General features: G+C 41.3%; 1 protein-coding gene across 3 annotated transcripts in view; it reads left to right on the forward strand.

The window, feature by feature from the left end:
- LOC146173619 (uncharacterized) overlaps positions 1-21,027 on the forward strand; it is a 42,128-nt gene extending 21,101 nt beyond the window's left edge. For 2 of the 3 annotated variants that reach the window (XM_084583253.1, XM_084583251.1), the window contains 2 exons: positions 10,876-10,905; positions 12,686-21,027. In XM_084583253.1, the coding sequence (XP_084439379.1) occupies positions 10,876-10,905; positions 12,686-12,766 (111 nt within the window). In that variant the 3' untranslated portion in view covers positions 12,767-21,027. The remainder of the gene's footprint in view (positions 1-10,875; positions 10,906-12,685) is intronic. The other variant, XM_084583252.1, reaches the window with a different exon arrangement.
- The last annotated feature ends 3,626 nt before the right edge of the window (positions 21,028-24,653 follow it).

The following is a 24,653-nucleotide window of genomic DNA, read 5'->3' on the forward strand; positions in this document are numbered from 1 at the left end:
GCCAGCTCCTAAAGCGTGATAAAAATATTAAGTTCTAGTTTAGGGCTACTACCCTTGGGCTCAATAAAATTAAAATACAAAGAAAAAAAAAACGGCACTGCAGAAGGATTCTTTATCAAATCTGTGAAGTTCTTAAATAGCTTTTTATTTTATTTGATGCTACGTCGTGCCAATGCTGTCAACACTGCCCATCCCCTGAGGAGTGTAGTGTGTTGACTAACTTGTATTACAGCGCGAACCACAAGAAGGGACGACGTTCTGGAACTGTTCGTTCCAGAACAGTTGTGGTTTAAATGTTAATGGCTTTCTAGAATTGCTTGATGTGTACCTGCGATCTATGTTTGCCACCTGGGACAAAGGTTTTTACCTGCAAAAACGCGGAGTATGCATTGGATCATGTATTGCCCCGGTCCTTAGCGACTTGTTTTTAGCCATGCACGACAGAATAATTGAAAGATGTCTCGAAGGTACAAGTGTTGTCCAAGTCTTTAGATTTGTAGATGACTTTTTAATCATAATTGACAATGCCAATGCGGATTTTCATGTAACAACTGAAGACGTGCTTGACATATTCAAGCGGAACTTATCACTTTTAATTTTGACGCATGAAATGCCTAACAACCATTCCATTAGATTTTTGGAGCTAAGACTAAAGTTTTATAATAACCATGTTTGTTGGGGGTATGAACCACGGGGAAAAAAAGGTTTATTACCCGCTGTATCTGCTCACTCGAAGCTTGTAAAACGCAGCGTTGTCAAATATTGTTTTGTAAATGCCCTGACTAAATCCTGTGGCCATATGCTTAAAGAAAGTCTAGCCCTGCAAATTAGACGCCTGTCTGACGCGGGGTTCCCGGAGGCCCTTGTAGTTTCTGTGGCCGAGGGCCTGCTCCAGAAAATGAAACAAGTCCCGCAATCTGAAAAGAATGCCGTGACAGGCCCGGATGCACGCAAAAGGGTAGCAGTCATTCCGTATATCCACCAGACTTCTCACAACCTGAAGAAGATTGGAAAGTGCGCAGGCGTTGACGTGTTTTCGGCCCCACTCAAACTATCCGTTCTATGCAAGAAAACGAACCCGTGCTATAGCAAAAAGAAAAAATCGTGCATGATTAGACACCAGAATCAGTTTGTCACTTGCGACGAAAGTGTTGTATATCGCGTTCCGTTGTCCTGCGGACGCGAATACATTGGACAAACCGGCAGGTGTATTAATACCAGATTGAAAGAACACAACAGGAATGTAAATGATGGTGACCAGGGCCATCTTAGCATGCACTGTCGTAATTGTGGCGATGAGTCTACATGTCGCCGCAGAAAACCTTGCGTGCCCGAGTTCCAAAAAAGCACAATCGTTGCTCGACACAATGATCAGTGTGTCAGGGAGATAATTGAGGCGGTGAACATTGCTCGTGCAGAGGAAAGGTGTGTAAGCATGCCATCAGTCGCACTAACCAAGAAAGAGCTGAAATTTCTGGATCGATGGTGATTAGGGCCTTGTCCTATCGCCTATGCCTTTCATGCTGATTGCTTTTCCTGATCTTTCCTGCTGAAGCTTCAAATGTGTATAAATGCGTGGCATATCAGAATAATAAACAGTTGGAAGTCAGCGCTCTTTTCACTCTGTCTGTCGTCGTCCCTTCTTGTGGTTTGCGCTGTAATACAAGTTAGATATGAACCAACTAGCTCGCCAAGCAACCGTAGCGTGTTGCATGCATTTTTATTGGAACCTGCTGGGACTGTGTTGTGGCCACAGGGTTTTTATTTTAAGTATGCTTGAAACTGATTCAGGATCGCAACATTGACAGTAAAATTGCGTTAAGAAGGGACCATTTCTTTTTGTGCCTTGCCATTGCTCATTGTGTGGTTTACATCGTTTTCTTTATTTTTCATCCCGAGTTTGAATTCTGCTAATGGCTCGAAAGAATTGGTTCGTGACATCCTTACTTTTTAAACTGAGTGTAATTGCTGCAGTCGCAAGTCCAGCCTAAGTGACTCCTCAATGTGGGTTCTGAAAACAACAGATTGTGATCTGTCTAAAACTGTTTGCGAGAAATGCCCAAAAAGTAATGCCCCCCCCCCCCCCCCCCTTTCCTTTTTTTCCTGGAGCACTGCTTGTCGAAAATTTGTGAAATTCACAAGTATAGCCTCCGTGTACCTGCTGGACCTGTATTTCTTTTCAGTATGATCTCAGTCAACTTGCATCGCTTTTTGTACTTCTAATGAACAACGGCACATTCTCTGAACTACAAATATGTAAAGTCAAGTCTCGTTATGGCGAACAACCAATGGTAAAACACTAGTTTAGTACAGTCAAAATTGCTAATTACAAACTTTCAGAAGGAAAGAGGAGCAAACTGTCGAAAGTAGCACACAAAAAAAAGCCGCACGATTTAATCACTGAAGAGATGGAAGCTGAGGCAATCCTTTCTAGAGAAATGGGAAGACCTTTTATCAAGTTTTATCGTCTTCTCCGAAACCGCTCACAGCAGTTCTGGGCACCGCAAAAAACTGAGCTCCAGATAGTTTTGGCTTCTCCGAAGAACACTGCTAACCTGCAACAACACCCTTGAAAAAGGCTTGTTGGGACCGCTGGTTTATCAACCATCCATGCTGCTTTATCTTCCATGGCGCTGTTGGCAAATGGAAGATGTAAACACTCTAGAGCATGAAACTTCGTGCGATCACTCGCTGCATCAGTATCAGTCACTTGTGTACCGTTGCAAAGCATGCCACCTGTGATATGAGCGTGCACCGCTTAAACCGCACAGCATTGGATATATGAAGTAGAAGTTACATGTTTTTTGTTAAGAATATTTAGGAGAAGTTCGATATAGCCAATAATTCATTATATCTATGTTCCTTATATTGGGGTCTTACTGTAGATGCTTTATCAAAATATTCTTTGTACTGTGTCCAAAACCATTAAGACTGCTTTGGGTGTCTTCTAGGATTATAGTGTTTTCATTGGCTGTTGCAGAGTAATAAGTTGAGCCTCGTGAAAGCAAACGACGCATGCTTAATTTTTTTTTTTTTCGGGGCTTAATTTGTGGCTTGGTGTCTGTGGCTAAAGCTAATTATTTGTGGACATCCTAAAGCACAATAAGATGTTAAAATTTTGAGGATGTTTTTCAGTGCACCTTTAAGGCCAGAATACATGGAGCGTTTTTGCCGCGTCAAACCGGCGTTTTACGCCCGACGGCGCGCACTCGACGCCCCGCGTCAGAAAAAACGCGCGCCGCCACCGATCTGGCCCTGCCAGATATTTGATGCGCGGGCGGCGCGGCGTCCTCTCGAACCGGAAACTACTGTCGACGCGAGCCAATAGGAGCGCGGAAAGCTGGCATTTCCGGTTTGAGCGGCCGCTGTCAACATGGCTGCCATGGCTGACAAGGTATGGGTAGTTTGGCCGCAGAAATGTGATTATCGTAAAAATAAACGCTTAATCAAGCACGGAATGTCGCTTTTCAATGAGTATACGACCTACTCTCGGATCGTTGTGTGTTTGTTTGCTCCCTGGAGTGAAATTTGTAAAAATAAAAAAAAAACCGTGCCACTGGTATCCGAGCGGGCATTCCGAAGTATCTTCGTTTATTCGAGCGAGCCAAATCCTTGCGCACCTATGTACGCTTTCTACATTTAGCACAGTAGCATTAGAATGAGCACTTTCGGGATTTTACCACAAGGGACCAGCTTCGCTTCTCTCATGTACCTCGCTCTGCGGTTATTTCTGCTCGCTGATGCATTTGCTTTTGCATCGAGGGATCCGCTGCGGCGCTCGCGCCGCTTCGTCGTTCCATGTATCTCGAGCTGGGCGTCGCGTCGGCGCGGCAGTTTTCGACGCGCGAAAATCGTGGAAAAGAACGCCGCATGTATTCCGGCCTTTAAAGTGCAAAGTTGTCAGACAATTGTATCTCTGTGGCATAGAGGTAATGTGTTTGGCTCGCATCTGAAGAGTAAGAGCTTCAATTCTACCACTTGACCAGCATTTTCTTTCTTTTATTTATTGCCACTACACGTAATGTCATAACTGCATCATCACCTTTCTTCACTGGTCAGGGTTTTCCAGTGACACCAGCGTGCTTTTTCCCCTAATGGAACTTAAACGTTATTGCCTTAAAAGCTGCTACAAAGAAGGCCTTTGTTTGCCTGTGGCGTAAAGGCATACAAATTGACCGAGATTACATTGAAAGCTAATATAGGTCCAGCACTTGTCCTGTGACATTTTTCTTCCGTCTGTGTGTTTTTCGTGCTGTTTGGTGCGATGAATATAGTTCAGGGAGATTTGCGGCAATAATATTTAGGATTTTCATAAATTTTGAATAAACAGTTTTCGAGAAAATAAATTTAAGAGCATCATCTTTTAGATGCCCCCTTGTGGTGAAACCATCAAATAGTTCACAACCCATTTATAGTAAAGTCACTGGGACCAGCAAAAATCTTATCAGGGTCTTTAGTATACCAGTTGTTGGTGATGACATGGTCTTGAAGATACTGTCTGGTAGTTAGATGGCCATTTACTGAACATGTCTTGTTGCTAAACGAAAAAAACACTGTGAAATAGCTTCCATCTTTCTCTTATCATCTCTTCATGCAATTTTTTTCAGTTACAAAAATTTTTTACATCAAGTTGAAGTACCTTTTAAGCATGAGCACGTGGCTACGAATACAACCCAGTTTGATTTCATGTGAAAATCAGACTTGCATGAACATGGTATCCCTTTTTGCTGTTTCTGTCTTTTAAAAGGCAATCAATAATAAATTCCCTCACGGCTCCAAGGCCTTCGTAAAGTAGGCTTTTTCTAAATGCTGCTAAGTCTGGTGGTGAAGCCACTTAAAAGGACACTCGGTGTTAATTTTGCTTTGAAATACAAAATTTTTCTCCCTCGCGATTCTCTGTAGTGCACGGGCAGTGATGTCATATCGTGGGAGTCGTCGCTGCGGCCAAGCGCACTTTACTAAACTCGATTTTTACCAAAAATATCTTTGCTATAGAGGGGGGAAAATGTACAGTTATCTATGGAAGATGAAGTGGGACTTCAGTTTCACTTTACTATAACCGAGTTTACTTTAGCGGAGCTCTATTGTATACGAATAATGATGTATTAAGCTGTCCTATCGATAAGATTTTAGCTCACTTTCGAAACAGAAATGAGTAACATTAATGAATTTTTGTGGATTGTGGAGGCTGTAATTGATATTTATCGAGCACAGGTTGTGAGCGGATACAGCAGATTCTGATTAACTCAAACTTCAAAGTACTTAGGATTTTTGCTTGAATCTTCGGAAGGGCACCTAGCGCCCTTCCGATGCCCCTCCTATGTACCTATGCGTACAATTCATAATTTGAAGCCTGTATGCAAACTTAACACTAGACAAGCAATTACACAACGTAACTTATGGGGGAAAACACTCAGAACAGCGGTGCAGCGAAGACAAACACAAAGAGAGAAGCATGACAGTGATTGTTCAACCAGCAGTCTTCAGCTAACTATGTCGTTGAAAAAAAAGTTATCTGTAATGGCTAGTTTCCTAGCAGACTAAATCTACACTAATTATGACTCCATGGGAGTGGAAAAGGTGTCCGAGTTATCATAAAGTTGAATGAATAAAATAGGTCCTCAAAATCCTGCCAAAACTCATCCCTTAACGATTATAGATTTATAATTGGCAAAAAAAATGAGCAGGGGCTGTCTGTGCAGTAGGGGTTATTTTTTGCAGTTATACGCATGTTCTTTTGTGAGCATGCTGTTGAAATTGAGAACGTAAAGAACTGAGAACATAGAACTGTTCCTCAGCTTCTTTTTTTTTCATGGATTGAAATGAAGGAAAGGCACATTGGCATCAAAACAGCGAGATGCCTTTTTAAAGATGAAGATGGGGGACTTCCCACCGGGTGTCTTAAATCGCATGCAGCTGGGCTTGGCTGTCAGATGCCTATAGCCACGATTGCCATGAGCTGGTAGTGAAGCTCAAAAGACCAAACTGTGCAGCAAGAGAAGTCCTGTGATCGCACCTACTGCTACGCGCATGTCAAAGCTAGCCACAAATACTGTCACGTGGTGGTGACAATGCTATTGGCAACAAATGAACAGACCAGAGTTTCAGTGAAACGGACACTTTTTGAAGCTGGCAGAGAAACTCAAGCATTGGAGAGCAATGTGAGAGCAGTCATGCAAGGATCATTTGATATAAATGTCGGCACATGTTACGCTACGAGGAAAGTGTTAAAGCTGCACCCGGCAGCATTCAGCGTGAACAAACGAACAAAAGAAAGGTTCACAGCAATATCCTACCGTCGAGGAAAGATAAAAAAAGAATTAAGTGTTCATTAGCCCTGTCAAGGTACAGCGGGTGCACATTCAGCAGGCATGGCTTTGCTAACCTAACATGACTTATCCAACCTTCACCAGCACATTTTAAGCAAAACACTTAAGTTAAACAAAATGGTGGCGCAAATAAGACAGTTCTAAAATGCTTTGAATATACCAAAGCCAGCCAGAATTGTGGCATTGTTCGAACTAAACTAAAGCATGAGTTATTGGAGTTTTGATTACGAGATATTTACATAATGAAGAACTGAGATCCGTTTTTGGCTGACTAAGTGGCACATACTAATCAGGCTGGAGTAGTGCAAGTAGCCAACATAGGGCTTATTTCATTTGTCTGTTGCCTGCTTGTGATGTCTCTGCTTTGGATAGAAAAGTCGTAGTAGTCATTAGTCGCACTTACTTTGCACCGAACTAAGAAGCACTTTAAATTTTGCAAAGAATTTGTAGCTTGCCAAATGAAATGGAGTTTTTGACCACTTGTAGCATGTATTTCGGCAGCGTAACTTTATAAGCTATAGACAACACTCACACCCAATACACAGCTTTTATATCGCTGCAGATCTGTACATCCAAAAACGTGCTCAGAATTAGGGGGTAATGTTTCCATTGGATATGAGTTCTGGCTGGTTACAGCATTCATCAAAATGCTGCCCTGTGCATGGTATTTGAACGAGCGGAAGTTGTTTTCATGTACAGTAAACCTTGATTCCATCTAAGTTAGTTTATTCAGATTACTACTTTGTTTGAAGCTTATTGTCTTATGAGAATTACACGAGGTCTAGTTGGGTATGTTGAAGAGCAGTGTGAATAGATGCCTTCAGGGCAGATGAAGAATTAGCGGAATTCCAGATGGTCTAGCAAAAAGCACAGATGTTGATTTCTCTTTTTCCTTTCTTCCTCATATCATCCTTTCTCCTTTTTTCCCTTCCCTCTCACTTCAGAGAGGCGCACAAAGCATTTAAATATCACATCACGCTGCTCTCATTCCACAAACATGTAGGAGATATTAATGGGGACTGAGCTACTCTGTGTGATTTATAATCATGCAGGGATCTGTAATGTTCTTACAGATTGTTAAATGTGTCACGTTTGTGGAGTGTTCATTTACATGCAGTTTGCTACAGAGTTGTTGGTAGGAGGCCATGGTAGCTTGCACGACAACTTGATGGTAAAACGAGTCAGCTGCATTGCATGTAACAACATACATAACGCGTGTCTTTTCATATTGGTTGGTAATTGTCTGGTACTCATTCGGGACACATTGTGGAGAAACAGCGCCCGGTTACTTGCCTCATTTCTGAGACTAGAGCAGCAGGAACTCACATTTTTTTGCCTATAGTCTGTGAACTGCTAAAGCTTCACAGACACTGCTTCGGCAGAAAGGCTAACTATCTTATCTGCATTATTAGTGGGACAGAATGTTTGACCAAATATGAATGATCATGGCCTTGCAGTATGATTGGAAAACCCAGTGAAGGCTTTTTTTTGCAGTTTTGATTGTAGCAATGCATCACTGTTTGGAATACACTTAACCAGGAGTATAGGTTCACATTAAATTGATGTTCAGCAATTTCACTAGATTAAGTAGTAACACATCACTTTCTGTAGATACAGATGATGGTTCTGAGCTAGCTTAACAAGCATACACACCACAGTTTGTTCGCCTTTCCAGTGATGTTACATCATTCGTCGGCACCCTCACGCATGTGTGTTTGCCTTGGCCACTCGTCACAAATAATTGTGCTCTTTCATAGATTAGTGAGCTTTAATTTCTTTGCCTGTTAGAAAACTTAATCCGTATGCAAGACGGGTCTTGATGATAATAATAATAATAATAATAATAATAATAATAATAATAATAATAATAATAATAATAATAATAATAAACCCCGCCAGGGTGGCGCAGTGGTTATGACGCTCGACTACTGTGCCCAAGGACGCGGGATCGAATCACAGCCTCGGCGGCCGCTTTTCGCTGGAGGCGAAAAGCAAGGTGCTTATGTGCTGTGCGATGTCAGTGCACATTAAAGAATCCCAGGTGGTCGAAATTTCTGGAGTCCTCCACTACGGCGTCTCTCATAGCCTGAGTCGCTTTGGGACGTTAAACCCCACAAACAATAATAATAATAATAATTGGTTCACAGGAAGGGAAAGGTGCAGTATCTATCACATTCGCCTAAGAGAAGGGAGAAAGCTGTGAATGAAAGTGGAAAGAGTGAAAGAGGAGCCATAGTGGAGGGCTATGGAGTAATTTCGACCACCTGGAGATTTTTAACATGCGCTGACATCGTACAGCACATGGACACCACTTTCTTTCGTCTCCATCGAAACACAGCCGCCGCGATCGGGTTCGAACTCGGAAACTCCGGTACAGCAGTCGGGCGTCTTACCACTGCACCACCCCGGCGGGGATGCCTTGATATCAGTGAACTCAATGTGAAGCAGCGATCTTGTACGTCACACATCACACCAGCACCTCCGGTGGCATGTGGACCAATGTTTTCACGAGGGGAAGTCTCTTCAACGTGTCCACTCTTTCCTGTTTTGCGCAGTTGCGGGCGTTAATACTGGGTCGCATATTTTTTACATGTCGGACTGATATTAACTGTGATGAGGTGCAAAAAAACACTCACAGTTCGCAGATCACAAGGAGGTAATGATGTACTGCAGCTTGCAGCTACAGCCGCGCACGGTACAGCAAACGTGGAGAGAAACGCGTCAGCCATTGGCACTCTTTGTGAATGATGCCTCCTGGAGCTTGTAGCACTTATTCATGAAAATTTATAGTGGTGTGGTTGCACAGAAGTCTTTGCAGCAAAATCTGCGAGAAAAAGATCACTGATGAACTGTCAGGAATCTGTACAGCAAAGTGAGGCTATATAATTTGCAACCATGGGTTTATTTTAACAGTGTTATATTAGTCTATTCTAACTAGGTAACACCGCTCAAACTCATTGCACGAGCAAGGAAAAAAATGTGTTCAAGGGGAAGTGCAAATTGGGGTAAACTGAAAGTTAACTGTAAGGCATGCTGTGTACGCAATATTTCTATATATCTTTTACTGTGGCCATCACTGACACCCCATCTAAAGTGTGAAAAAAAATTCCAAATGAATCTAGGAAACTTGGGAAATGCAGAGCGTTAGATTGTAAGTGGATTCTCCAGTGCTTCTTGGTGGGCTTTAACAGTGTTACAGAGATGACACCTCACTGCGATGTCAATTTTTTCGCTCTTGCCATGATCAATCTTTTGGTTAGGACGTTTATTCAGCTCTGAGAAATCACTCCCCCCCCCCCCCCATTTCCCTCTGAGTATAAAAAAGAAGAAACACATGGAAATTCAATTTAAGAGAGCCCAGGGAATATGGAGAGATTCTAATATCAAAGATGTTTGAAGTTCCCTGCATTTTAATGGACTGCATTAATTGATTTGATTGATTGTAAATTTACTGTGAATTGCACGGTTTAATGTCCTGAAGTGGTACATGGACTGTAAGAGATGCTGTAGTAGAGATCCCCAGAATAATTTAGGCCATCCGGGATCCTTTGACATGCACCAGCATCACATTTTTGTTCTTTGATTCCACTGAAATATGGCCAGTACTTGGCATTAGCAGCCAAATGGCAGAGTCAGATATATGTACCTATATGTATTGATTGTTTTATCTGGTTAATCAGAGGCATCAAAATTGTCACATTTGTTTTGTCCTGTGGTTTACCTCATTTCATTGTTAATAGGGAACTAACAGATGAAAAATTACCTTGACAGGAGGAACAGTGTGTGGGCAAAACAGGAGTGTGGAGCATCGCCATAACTTTATGTCTGGTCATAGCAGATGCCATGGCCTATTGCCCTTCCAACATATTCATCTAGCATATGAGTTCACATAACTGTTTTGTGATGTTATGAGCTACTTTCGATTTTTTTGTGCTTTTCTTTACATTTTCTGTGCCATTTTCTTTACTGCCACTTATTGTGGTTGAATGTATTCCTCTTGAGTTCCAGAAACAAGCACAATAGGAATTATCAGAACTGGAGCATAGAAACGAGCGTCACTTGCTTCTGCGAAAGTTTTTCTCAGTTTTCGTTCACTTTTACCTCTGTTTAAAAATTTTTTCCCTTGTACAATAAGCCAGCACCGAGAGAAGTCTATTTTGGATCTATTTTTCAGCGTGCAGGAACTAAGTTACGTACTGAGTTACATCCAGATTAAATCGAGCCTAATCTGGCTGCAGCGTCATATCTGCAACCAAACACTGCTCCGGCATTTAGATACCATCGGCATGAAACGAGCACTTCCGGAGAAGGTTGAGACAAACAGATAGGACGATTTCTTCTCTATCCTTTGCCCATTCAGACATCGCAGTGTCTCTTATTAAGCATACAAAAAATAGCTGTGTTTGTTTAATCCCCCTTCTAGTTCTAGGGCCCCTTTAAATAATGAAGCGGGTTTTTAACTGTTTACAGGAGATTAATAATTCATGTGTTCTTGTGGGGATTCATTGATAGAAGGTCTGTTCACTTTATTTTACGTCTGTTGCAGTGGCATTATGAATGCATTGGAATGGATGAGGTCAGTATTGAATGGTATGCTCTGAGCAGCATGGACTGCCGTGATATTCCTAACTGCGACTCATTTTAACTCCCACTAACAGTTTCAAAAGCTTTAATTTTTCTATGACATTCTTGGCCTTTGTTTAACTCTCTTGTCATATTTTTTTCTTTAGCAATCAATTTTCGTGTGCTGTGCAGTGTTCGAATAAATGCGTGACCTGCTTTCTTGGGTTCTAAGAACGTAACGAAGCTAGCAAAAAGGCGGAATCAATAAAATCTCTTGAATTAATGTTAATAATTACGAGGACCATGTGCTGGCATAGTGGGCACTTCTAACCGTATGACTTTCTCGTTTTCTTCCACGTACAGGTGGCTCAGAAAGTTCTGAAATCAATTTACAGCCTTTTTGCAGTTCGTGAGCAGTGAAATGGTTTTTGGCTTATAAAGTGGTAGGACCATGAGTGTATTCTGGTGCATTACTGGCAGAAGTGAAGCCATTTTATACGTCCTTACGTATAAAATGTCCGTACGTCCTTACGTCCTTAGGCACACGCAAAAAGCATGCCCATCTGGAATTCAGCTAGTTGGCTCATAAATAGGTTTAGAATGGTCTAGAATGCTTCGTTTGCCTCCTTCTGCAGCTGTGCATGTGTTGTCCTTCACAGTGGTTGTCATTAAGATATTAAATTGTGAGGGAACTTTGGGTTGTGTTTTCTTTTAATTGGTGCAGTCCTGTTCGAATGGCTGCCAGGACATGTTCTGGAAGTTCAGCAAGGCTGTTTCTCGGGCTAGTTTGTTGAGTTTGCTCATTTTGGCAAAGTCAGAAGTGCAAAAGTGACAGGAACGTGAGAGAGTCATTTTTGCACTTCTGGCTTTGCTTAGAATGTTTTGAAAGCAATCGGTTATATGAAGCCCAGTGTTAGAAAAAGTTTCGTGGTTTATCATATGACGTGTTACGACAAATCTGCATTACCATGTTGGTTTTTGTCTCTTTTGACATTTTTCGTTGAACTATTGTTTGCTTTCGCTTTTTCGCTTTTACATCTTTGAATTTAATTTCATCATTTGCTTTTTCATTGTACTGCTGTCTGGGCTTCTGGAAACTTATCGCAGTCAGCTAACTGAGAACTGTGCTTTTTGGTTCCTTTATTCAAGACCTGGAAGTAAGAGGCATGCTTGGTGGATGTGCAAGGAAATAGGCACCTGCACCCCTTACTTCCTGGGGTCAGGAAATAATTTTTACGTTTCCCTTGTTCTAAAACTTTTGCAGCCACACATACCCATTGGGCACCACTTCTACCATACTGAAATTCAACTCATTTTAATTTTTCCGCAGTGAAGGAACAAAGAGGACTGAAAAGAACTTGAAGCTCTATTCTTCTGCAATATTGTTACTGACTTTTCACAGTAACTATCATGGTGTCGCCATCTGGTGGCCATATAAAGAACCATCTGCACAAAAGTTTTTGACTTGTTTTCGAGAGAATTAGCATTTCTGTGTTTGTGCAGATGCATTTGGAGCTTGTCTGTTGTTCTGCTTTCCTATTACTCTAGCAATGTGCATCACAGGTGGTTTTATTCTGTGGCACCAGATGTTGTCATTAATACGTCTTTTTCATACCTACCGTTACCTTATTGCTTCCTTACAGCTCATGGTATGTTTCTATTGCTGTATATTCCTGCAGCGTAGCTTTGGCTAGAAATGAAGTGTATACTTGTCGCTCATTCTCAAAGTGCATGATTGAAATTGACTTCTGTAACTTCGTGATGCTTTACACTTTATCATTTTCCCTTTGCAGTACGAACCTATTGGTGATGAAGTCGCAAGTAGCTCGACACACCAAACTTCTCTTGGCGACTCAAGCCCACAGCATGCCTAAGACAGACTGCGCCCCTTATGAATTGTTTGTGGAGTCTAGTTTATAAGTTCCGCACCATCTCTACATCCAGTCAAACCGGTTTTGTCTTTTCTCATGTAGTGAGCCTACGTAATCCAGTCTGTGTATTGCAGACTGTCTGGTCCTTTCTGGACAAACCTTTTCTGGTTTTTCGTCAGTTTATATTTTGCTCCTGTTTACCGTGATGCTTAATGTTTATCAAGTTCCACGGGGCCATGGACTTCTGGGAGTAGCAAATGCTGAGATGATGTGCATACAGGGATAGCAATGACAGATTTTTAAAGACGTGCAAGTTGATTTGTCACATAATTTTCAGTTGTTTGCCATGCTGAGATGAGGCATCATTCAGATTCATTTGAGAGCTTGACTGTTTTGTAGATTTGTTAATGGCTGCTGGTCGGCTGGTCATGTTGAATTTTTGTTTAAATCACCCTCATTCTATTTTGGAGGGCTGGTTGTGGTTACATGATAATATACGTAAGTAACCTTTTTTAAAGACTTAATTATACTAAATGCTGCATAAGGACTTAAGGGCTTGCCAAGGCTGGTCAGCCTACATTTGATTACAGTGTCCTGGATTAGACAATTTGTGATTAATGCTCGCACTGTTTGGATAGGGCAGTTTATATGTGTGAGATGTGCAAGGAAATAGGCACCTGCACCCCTTACTTCCTGGGGTCAGGAAATAATTTTTATGTTTCCCTTGTTCTAAAACTTTTGCAGCCACACATACCCATTGGGCACCATTTCTACCATACTGAAATTCAACTCATTTTAATTTTTCCGCAGTGAAGGAACAAAGAGGACTGAAAAGAACTTGAAGCTCTATTCTTCTGCAATATTGTTACTGACTTTTCACAGTAACTATCATGGTGTCGCCATCTGGTGACACCATGATAGTTACTGTGAAAAGTCAGTAACAATATTGCAGAAGAATAGATAGTGATAGTTCAGATAGTGAGATATAGTGATAGTGAGAGTTCAGACTGACACAAATTGCTTCAAGCTAGTACAGTCTAGTGATTCATTACAAGCTAGTGATTCTAGTCGGAACAAATCAAAATGTTTAATGGTATGTCGGACTTTTTTTTTAAGCTAGGAAAGCAGTTTTTTGTTCAAAACTCATTTTGATGATTTCATTCTTTTTGTGACGTATTTTGTGCTTACAAATGAACGGCAAGAAATTTTTCTACTTTTGAACTTTCGAATTTTCATTTCTCTAAAACTACTGTTGTAGTCAAGCAACCATGTCATTTGTCTGCTGAACAAAAGCCCTTAACCAAAGGCTTGCTGCAGCTTTGGAACCAAAGGAGCCATTAATCAGTCATACCTGCCTACTTGTCATCTTGATGTTATGGTCTTTTTTTGCTAATTGAGATTGAAAGTGATATAGTTTTTTTTAATAATAGCTTTACTTCATGTCAAACTCAACTAGTGTCATGGCAAGGCTGAACATTTCCACCGAATGTGACCGAAATATAAATGCATGTTCGTTAGGGTGTAATTCAGTGAGGCCAAGGAGAGATTTTACTCTCGAGTTCCTTTGTCATGGCCAATAATGAGAAAAACTTGCGCTATCTTTATTTAGTTTGATTCATGACACATACGTTCTTCTGCACATTTAATTTTGGCAATAACGTATCAAGTGTGTCGTCGTTCCACAACTTCCATATTGCAGTCAATTTCAACCAATAGCATACCTTCTTGAGCCATCTCAGCATGTTTGAATAGCTTGGGCTGCTCAGTACTGTAATCTCTTTAATGAATTGAGACACCCTTAAAAGAACTTGAAATGTCTCCATTCTGAACTTTCCTGTAATCAAGAGTGGAGGCAAAAAGTGACGTTAAACGATTTCGAAATATGTTGTTACCACCGGTTAGATGTGCCAACTTTAAAATGTGTTAGTTAAGGTGTGAACACTCATGATAGCCAAGCTCATGCTCATTTACATTGTTGTTGGGCCTCTTTGTCTGTACCAGAGGGCAGTGGCACAGTGGTTTGAAGTTACTGTTCTATGAACTTCATACGTGAGAAGCTTTTTAGAAAACTATGAATTGTGGCCACCGTTTCTCACATTCAGATTATAGTGTCAAAGGAGTTGTTTAGCCTATGTTGTATACATTATTGGTTGAAAGATGTCAAAGTGCAAAACAAAGTTTTTGAAGCACTCTTGATAGAGGCCATGATATGTCATTGACCATGCGTGAACTAATGAGTGGTTAATTGGCTGATCACTTGACTCACTGACTGATACATCGATTTACAGATAAACAGTATGAATGAGTAAGCCGTTCAGTTAGTGGGAGAGTGAGGCGTATACGGATGAGATGTGCTTGAGGCTTTCACGCTAACGCTTGCATTTGTCTTCCTCTCGTCAATTTTCGCTCTTCAGTTTCGGCAACAAAGGAGAAAGGGTTAATAGAGGTGTGTTTCTTTGACTTAACACCTGACCTTTCTTTTGCTTTTGCCACATGAGCTGACTTATAGTACGTATATCGGCGTAGCTATTTATGTCATGGCTGCAAAGTCGTGGGCCGTGTTCAAGTCTCCATTTCAGAAAAAAAAAAAAGAAAGTTTGTCACACCAGCTTTGGGTCATATTTTACGTCGTACTTTGAGGGTATAAGGAATGCTGTTCACAGCAAGTCACCAACTCGAGAGTGATTGCCTCTCTGTACATGACACAGGTAAATGAGGATATATGTAGTACGTACTGAAACTTTGAAGACCATTCTTTTTTACACTGCACTAGTTAAGACCATTTCTGGAAATTCTTGAGCCTTCTCTAGTTCTATGCGCGATTACCAGGTGGCACATAAGGCTATGTTAGATGATACTATTGTAATGTGCTTAGCAGGCTAGAAAAGTCTGTTTCTTGCCTTTTCTTGATTTTGCATGCTCTTAGCCTCTCTTTAATTGCCTGACTGACTGGTCTGCTTCGTACATACTGTGTCAAGAACTTAGGTGATGTTGTTTGGTGCTTGTAAGTACCATCCAGCTAGTTTTTATTGCTGATAGGCTGCTGCCAATTACATTTTTCATGCCTCAGAATGACCTCCCATCGGTCATGTCATTCGAGCTTGTGTTGGCATCTCTTTCTAACTGCATTGTGGCAGAACCACCACCTTTCTAAATGTATTTGTGCATTGTATTTAGTTTTCAGTAGTATGCGAAGGCATGCGATATTTTTTTTGTGTTTTGTATTCTGATTTTCTTGAAAAGGCTACACTAAGAGATATCTTTTTGCAGTCTGTGAATTTTTATTACCATATTGTAACCAGTCACACATGCGTAACTCGTTTTTTTTTTTTAAATCTCTAGGACTAAAAGTTCTTAAGGATCATACTTGTGAGATTCGGACTTTGTGCAGATGTCTTGAAGTACTAAACACTTTTTTTTTCTTGGCCTAAATGAATGCCTTTCTTGCTTGTGATAACATTTGCACATCATGTTCTGCTAATTGATGAGATAGGTATGTGGTTCACTCCCTGATTTGCCGGAAAGCTCCAGCTAGCAAAAGAAAGCTATGCTATTTAGGCAGCTTGTTTTAACACTGAAAAGCGGTCTGCTTTGAACTGAAGTAATGCATTTGCTCAGGTCGTGTAAAATCTGGCTTGTGTCTTCTGAACAAGCTATTTTGCTTCTAATTCAAGTAGGTTACAGAGTTTAAACAGTTACAGTTAGCAAGCAAGTTATTAGACGTTGCAAAATGAAACATTTCAGTTAAATAGTTTCATGGGGTATGATAGCAGGGTATGGTAATTATTGATGGTATTTGCTTTTCGAAATGCTCTGTTAGCCTGACTTTTCCTTTGTCTCATCATGTTCAAAAAACTGGCCAGTGACTGTACACATGTCGATCAATTGGTTACACGTTGTTGACTTGCATTTTTGTTTATATCATTGACATTGATGTTAATGGAAGCATTAGAATTCAAAGGAATTTGTCTTTAATATTTCCAAAGCACTCATTTGTTGCACTGTTGACACTGTGCATAGAGTCAATTGTGGCATATTCTGCTCGATGCAGCTCTAGCAACGTCAATATGTTTAGGTGAGATATCAATTCAGCGCCAGTTGTGAAGGAATATCAAGATGTTGTTGATGCACGTGTTGAATACAGGTGCCACTATAGAAAACATTTTGTCTAAATTTAATGAATTTCATACTAAATTTCTAGTTAGGCAATACAAAAACAAACTGCAGTCTACGTAAAGGATTTAAGATTTTTGATGCAATATAGATGTAATTAATAGCTCACTATTTCCGTATAGCGTGTAGGGTGTCTCTTGTTATTCTATGCAGTGATTTTCTCAAGCTCATGAGAATAAGACGCTTGATGTACGATTTTTGTAGTTATGATGAATTTAATGATGCTAATGCTTTTTTTGTTTTGAAGAGAAGGATTCAGAATTGAAAGTTGGAATTTGGCAATCCGAACGGTCCAGTATGGTCAGATTGGTCCAATTTGCACTCGCGTACACTAAAAATTGGGAGTTAAGTGGTGTTTATAATTTATTAGGAATAAACCAGGCGTGAAAATATGGTACTCCAGACATCAAAGTAGTAGCTTCGGGATCTGTTATCCAAATATTTGATTTATTCAATTAACTCATTGCTTCATTGCTTAAAGAGTCCTTCATTTAATAACGTCCTTGTTAATAAAAAAAATGTTGGCCCTCTTTGAAGTTTAAATTATCAAGAGTTGATGGTGCATGAATTGATCTGCTTTTCTGATGGTTATTTATTGATTATATCTTTAAAGGCTGCTTTGTACACAATTATATACATTATGAACTGATAGCTTTTCAAGGTATACATTGCTAAGCCCAGATTTCTGTGGTTTGGTTTATGGAGGTCAACGACCCAAATTGACTGAGGCAGTAATAAATGCCATAGTGGAGGGCCTCATTTCAGGCAAATTTATTATCTTTCACATTGCTTATTGGGGCTTTTGTCTCTAATTGTTAATGTAACAAATGTAACAAGACAGGGAATATTGTGCACATCCTGTACTATTTGCTTGCTGACATCTAATGTTACCTTAATGTTTCTTTTGCTTAATTTTTAACTCACATGCATTTTCAACAAAAGCAGGCATTCAACAATTCCTAGGCAGTTGGTTTTGAAAATCCTGTTATTTTAATGCAACTGCACTAACCTATTTTGATAGATTGTAAAACATTTTGTATATGCACATAAAAATTAACTATTAATCTGTCTGTTAAAAAACTAACTATTGGTTTTCTTGAGGCCTAGATGTACGTTTTAGGTGAAAAAAATATTTGTTTCAAATTTAAATGGTAAATGGCGCCTGAAAGGGTGAAGCTTCAAACAGCAAAGCAACTCCCAAGACCATGTAATAGTTGTGTGAATCGAAGACATCCATCTAACTATACCAAACTGGTTTGACAAAATTTACTGGCTAATTACCAGCAGAACAAGTTGCACATATATAAAAAATAGCACTTGCTTTTGCTCAGTTTAGGAAAGATATTAATGTCAAGTTTTGTATCCATAACTAATATATTGGTTTATCACCTACATAAGAATGTATTGTATCCTGGAACTAACGACATATAGTAACAGTTGATAACCATATTTTTTTAGTGATACATAAGAACATAAGCATGATTCAAAACTTGTGTACCCAGTTTATGCCCTCTACTCTGTAAGCAGAGTGAGTGGAAACAATCAGCTATATTTTGTTGTGCACTTTGCAGTGGATCGACACACCCATAGTTTTCAAACTACTGCATGAAGCTGCTGTGGTGAATCGCAAATTTTGATTCCTGGACCTTGTTGACCTGTCGTCATAATTTCGGAAAGATTTGCTTGCTCTTACTGGCATTTAGGGATTTGAAATGTAGTTTGTCATGCTAGCTCACTACAGTGCTCACACCGTGTTGACAAGTGAAATGTGAATTTCCAAACCTCACTAGGCTCAAATTACCTGCTCACTTTTCATGACTACATTTTTTCTCCTGGAGCACACATCTTCTGGCCTAGTTTGACTGGAAGGCTTATTTTCTATTTTAATGACATCTCTTCGATCATTACATAATCATTGATTCCTGAAGCATTGCCCTTTGGCACAGAATGTTTCTCTAAGCAACCGTTTGATATGCAATAACTTCGTCTGCTCTTCCTAGTCTTAAGTGGGCCTCCAAGTTAACTTCGATTCATTCTTCTGCACTTGCAAAATACCTTGCCGCTTTGAGCAGAATTGACTGCATCATCATTATCAGTTGTTCCAGACAATTATTTTTACCAAAGCATATTTCATTTACCCATACCACAACTTCAAGCAGTAAAGCTAATCAGAACACTGCAGTTAGGAAGCGTAGTGACCAGTCGTTAGCTTCTTAAGTGCTGACACCTGGTTTTCTGGTGTATGGTGTATGCTAATAGTATTTGCTAACCAAGGTTACTGCAGTCATGCTCAGGCGAGGTGAGGTTATTTGCCTCCTGCACCTCGATCTGTGGCTCACTGATGACTAGCTCAGTTTTTTAGTACGAAAATATGGCATCACAGACACCATACCTTTTACTATTGCTTCATATTTAAGCTTGCAAATATTTAGCAAAATTGCAAATTGCAAAATAAGAGCCTTTGAAAAGTATGCTTGTGACTGACTTACCGACTGCAGTCATTTTGTGCTGACTGCTCAGTATAAAAGATTGGTGTTTGCTATTTCATTCTGATAAAGCTCATTAGTATGTGCTTAATATGTTTCACTTGTAGGCAGGTGCCTGTTAGTCTGATGAGCCTTCACTGTTAATATTTACTGATTTTATTTATAGTGGCATTTCGAGTAAGTTTCTGTTTTTGTTTAGGCATAAATGGGGAATGACTTTGATTGTGTCTGATTACCTGAACATTTTTTTTTCTTTTTGAAGTGCACCCAATGTGGCCTTATTATGTGAAAGAACGACCTGTTTTCATGGCTTTGTTGTCGACTACCTTGCGCCTGCTAGTCGTCGGTAATGTCATGTTAGTTTGCACAAGGCATTTGGCCTTGGCATTGATGTAATCGTCAACGCCTTTGGTTAGAGGTACTCCTTAGATGGTCATTTGCTACTCTGTTCTTGAGGTTTCTCACAGGGCAGCTGTACAGGGAATGCAGTTATAATTAAGAATCCTGTGTGCAGTATTTTGTTTTAGGCATACATAGTCGTCGTTAGAATTTTTGAAGCAGGAATGTGACACGGGCGCATCGATAGCAACAGCGCTATCACTTGGCAGCGCTCTAACTGTGGTTATGTTCGCAGTGGGAATTTTTTAATGAAATTCAATTTTTTTTACGCACTTTCATGATGGCCACCTCTGAAAGATTTGTGCAGCCACATGTTTGTGTTGTTTCCGGTTTCATAAAGATTGTTCAAAGCGATGTTTTCTTTACGACGTTTTGTGCTGCCATCGAACATCTTTAGCTACTTACTGTTTGGACGGAGATGGGAGCAATTCACTATACGGTATTTTGAAGGTACCCTTAAGCTACTGTGATTTTTTTCTGGTCTTCTAAAAAGAGACGATGAAAGTGTGATGTAATGTCAGCTAGTACGAAGTAAATACCATTCAAAGAGTGAGAAGAATTTACAGTTCTTGCCCACCTGTGTAGCACACGTACAAATTTCACGTCCGTACTCCTTGTTGTAGCCCAATCCAGTAGTTGGCTGCCCAGTTGTAGTGACCAGAAGGCAGCGAAATGCTGTGCCATGAATTATGGTGAAAAAGAGCTATCGGCTTACCATGTTTTTTTACATTTCACCTACACTTTATGTACGGTTGTGTCCTCAAACATGCAGCGTCAGGATCAATTGTCCATGATGACATGTGTAGAAAGTACAGCTTTACAATGTGCTTCATACGACATTTTAGAGTCCCTTCATTTCTTGTGCCTCGGATTGGTTGGCATTGCCTTTCTCGAAGTAAAAAGAAGGAAAGGGAATGCATTGTAGTCTTGACCGCGTTTGTAAAGATATTGAAAATGTTGTTGATGTTCTGTCTGCATGGATAAGAGTGTGTGCATGTCTCACTGCTCTATACTAGTGCAGTTTACACATCGATGCTGTAGACCATAGTAATAAATTATTTACTGTTTTTTGCATTGCCATTGTTGGAACCTTGGATTGTATTGTTTTGTAGGTGTTCTATCAGCACGCAACATAAACATATGTATCTACTGCTAGTGCTTTTGTAAGCTTCATCCTGCATAGTATAATAAAATATTTTCTATTAATAGTGTTTTTTGGATTTCCTTGCACTATAGCACTTTAAAGGTTGAGTTTTACTCCATTTCAAATACTAATATAGCATCATCTTATTCATGGCTCAGAACAAGATTCAATGGTAAGCTGTTGTACCTAGCTAATGACTACAATATTTAAGGTAACTGACATCTACTATGGCCGAGTTTTTCTTCCTGAGAAAATTTTTATTTCAGCCAGGCTATATTTAAGCATGATTTAAAATGCTTGCTGAGACAAACAGCATGTGCTGCCTTTGCAAGCTCTGTCTTCTTTTGAAGATTTGTAATGTTTCTAACAAAATGCGTAATTCACATTGTGTAATAAAGAAAATGCTCGAACATGACAATTGTGACGATGGTGATAAGTTGGAGTGGAACAGCACCTGCATTATATACATTTCAGAGCCCTCTTGAGAGCTGTAGAACTGACTATCTTAATTATACTTGGACCACAAGAGATGTAATTGATCTCAGTGCACATTTTTGGGAAAGGAGTGCCCTAAGGGAGCACCCCTCCCTCCCATCCTGTCCTGTGTGAAAAATTCGCCTTCTGTACCAGGTGTAATCGCGTTTCAAAAAATTCATGCTTTGGGAATAGTTTGTGAAGGAAGCTACATGATTGTCTGTGTAAAGAAATATGAATGCACTGCACAGCCAGAGCAAGGTGGCTTCCGAGAGCCGTATTCACCTCTACTGGCAAAAGCGGTGGTCACTGCACCGCTGTTCTCTCCCCTTCCGTACTGCACCCTCTCCCTTGCTCCTTATCCTCTTCCCCTTTCCTCCCCGGGCTGCCGCGTTCCCTTTTCGCGCGGCTGCTGTCAGACTTCAGTTTGAGAAATAACCCCGATGCTGCTAGCGGCCAGCTTTGAGGATGTATTGAACCAATGCAGCTACAAACTCGGCCATGCCGCATACTCTTACGACGTCACACACCGCGGCGAGCAGTCGGCGCTCGCCACTTGGCCATTCCACGTGCCAGCCATACATTATAGCCCTATCATGCGGCCTTGTGACGTCATCGCTGCTTCGACCAATCAGCCAATGACACAGCAGCTTTGAAACTTCAGCTACAAAACGAACTTCGATGCTATACTCGGGGACACTTTTTCCTGGTAATGAAGCCAAAGCTACTGAGCTGAAATGCTTCATGTTCCTACGCAGCTGAACATAGCCCCTAGTTTCATAAGCAGTTTCTGCAAAAACAAAATGAAATCATAGCGCTAGTTATTTAGAGTATATTTTTTTTTTTTTATCACGGAACTGATTTTTCGAAATGAAGCTGTCATGCCTAAAACATTTTTCTTGGTTCCACCGGGTTTTCGAGACGCCCCGACTTTGCAGACAAGATGGCAACAGCCGCCTATTTGGGTCGTTCCGGTTCTGGTTCGTCCACTCCGCAAGCGTTGGAAGCGTTTTCACCGTACAAGATTCTAGTCAAGTTCAAGAGACGCTGGCTGTCGAAGCAAACGATCGATGCAAATGATCTACAACGTCTATGCAGACCGAAAGCCGCGCGGTCGAACTACATGGCGGAGTAACACGTTTAAAGCCTCCCTACCTTTACGCCCATTGCAAGAAAAAGAGTCCCCGAGTCTAGTTAATTTTTTCCAAGGTAGGGCTTCTAAAGCTAAAATCTAAAAATGAGGTGTAGTGTTCAAGCCGCAAAACTAACTCGGCTGTCAATAGGTTTGTGACATAATTTAGCAGGTTTTGTTTTTCATTTTACCGTTTCCCAATTTAGTCTAGCTCGCTCGTAATCTCTGAAAACTTTAAAAAAAAAACCGCTGGATAAAAAACGCGTCGTCAAGCGTACGTCATGAAATTCGCTAATTGGTCGATGAGCTATGTGTGCTGCTCTTGGTACGCGAGCGCAGACGACGCGCAGTTGAAGCGAGGGTTTATCAGGCGCGACGAATAGTCATAAAAAGACCGACTAGGTACATAGCCGAGTAAACTCATGAAAATAACGACAAATACATGCAGTAATCTGCATGAAATGCTTCAGTTCCTGTCACACTGTAGGCACATAACGCAATTAATTGTCCCTATTTTGTTTAAGTATCGGCTTGGAAAAGAAAGTGAAGCTGAAATCTATAGATAATCTTGAGAATAAGCTGGCTGAGGTGTCATTGTTATGGCTGTAGGAATAAGGAAAAGAAAACGCACGGGCCTGCTACTGGCTCTGTAGCTGAGCCACCTCGTGCGGACAGAAGAGAAAATGGAGAAGAAAGAAAAAGAAGAGGGAGAGAAAGACGCGCGCCGCAACAGCCGTTCGAGGGCAGAACAGCCACCATAGGGCTGGGGGAGGTGAGAAGTCAGCCTTTCAGCACCCCCCACAAGGGAACCCCACAGGGGTCGGTGATCTCGCCCGTGCTCTTTAACCTAGCCATGATTGGCTTGGCCAAAAGACTGGAAGAAATCGAAGACATACAGCATGCCATGTATGCGGACGACATCACGGTATGGACCAACCGGGGCACGCTAGAAGAGAAGCAGGAAAGCCTACAGAGAGCCGCAACATGCGTAGAAGAATACGTAAGGGCAAGAGGCCTAGCGTGTTCAACAGACAAGTCGGAGCTACTCAGGGTGGCGAAGAAACCTACGAAGGCGAACCTGGAAATCAAGCTCGAAGGCCAAAACATACCGGAAAAAAACGTCATAAGGATATTAGGCATGTGGCTGCAGAGTAGCGGAAAGTGCAGCCACACGATCAGCCTACTGCAAAAATCAACCGAACAAGTCAGCAGAATAATTAAAAGAGTCTCCAATAGAAGGCATGGCATGAAGGAAGACGACACCCTTAAACTAGTCAGAAGCCTGGTAGTCAGCAGGGTGACATACTCCCTTCCCTACCACCCGGCAATCAAGAAAGAAAAAGAACAGGCCGAAGCTCTGATAAGGAAAGCCTACAAAACGGCCCTAAACCTACCACGAAACACCCCTAACAACAAGCTACTAGAACTGGGAGTTCACAACACCTTTAAGAGCTGGCGACGGCCCAACTGGAAGCACAGCTAGACAGGCTAGAACTCACGGAAACAGGCAGAAGACTACTGAGAAGACTAGGCTACCAGGCGGAAACCACGGCAGACCCAAACGAAAACATTCCAGACGAAATCCGGCGAACCCTCAGAATTCGCCCGATACCACGAAATATGGATCCCAACCTACACGCGACCAGAAGACAGGCATGGAGCAGAATACGTGGAGAACCACCTAGCTAAAAAGGCATATACAGTATATACAGACGCAGGGCTATACCCGAAAGACAGATACAGCACCAACACGAGGATAGCAGCAGCGGTGGTTGACTGCTCAGGCAACACGATCAGCTGCGCATCCGCGAGAGGAAGATCGGTAGTAGACGGAGAGGAGATCGCTGTGGCACTCGCAGCGGCCGAGGGCTATCGAAGAAACGAATCACAGGTTATAATAACAGACTCCAAGACAGCCTGTAGAAGGTTCCAACAAGGAAGGATCTGCAGGGAGGCCCTACGCATTCTCCTCGGCGCAGGAGCCTCGGGCTATAAAGCAACACAAGTAGTTTTCTGGGCACCGGCGCTCACCAACATAGAGGGCAACATGAGGGCAGACAGCCTGGTTCGCGAAATCACGCA

Source organism: Amblyomma maculatum, chromosome 11 (assembly GCF_055883805.1).
Source record: "Amblyomma maculatum isolate TAMU_Amacu chromosome 11, ASM5588380v1, whole genome shotgun sequence".
Lineage (NCBI taxonomy): Eukaryota > Metazoa > Arthropoda > Arachnida > Ixodida > Ixodidae > Amblyomma > Amblyomma maculatum.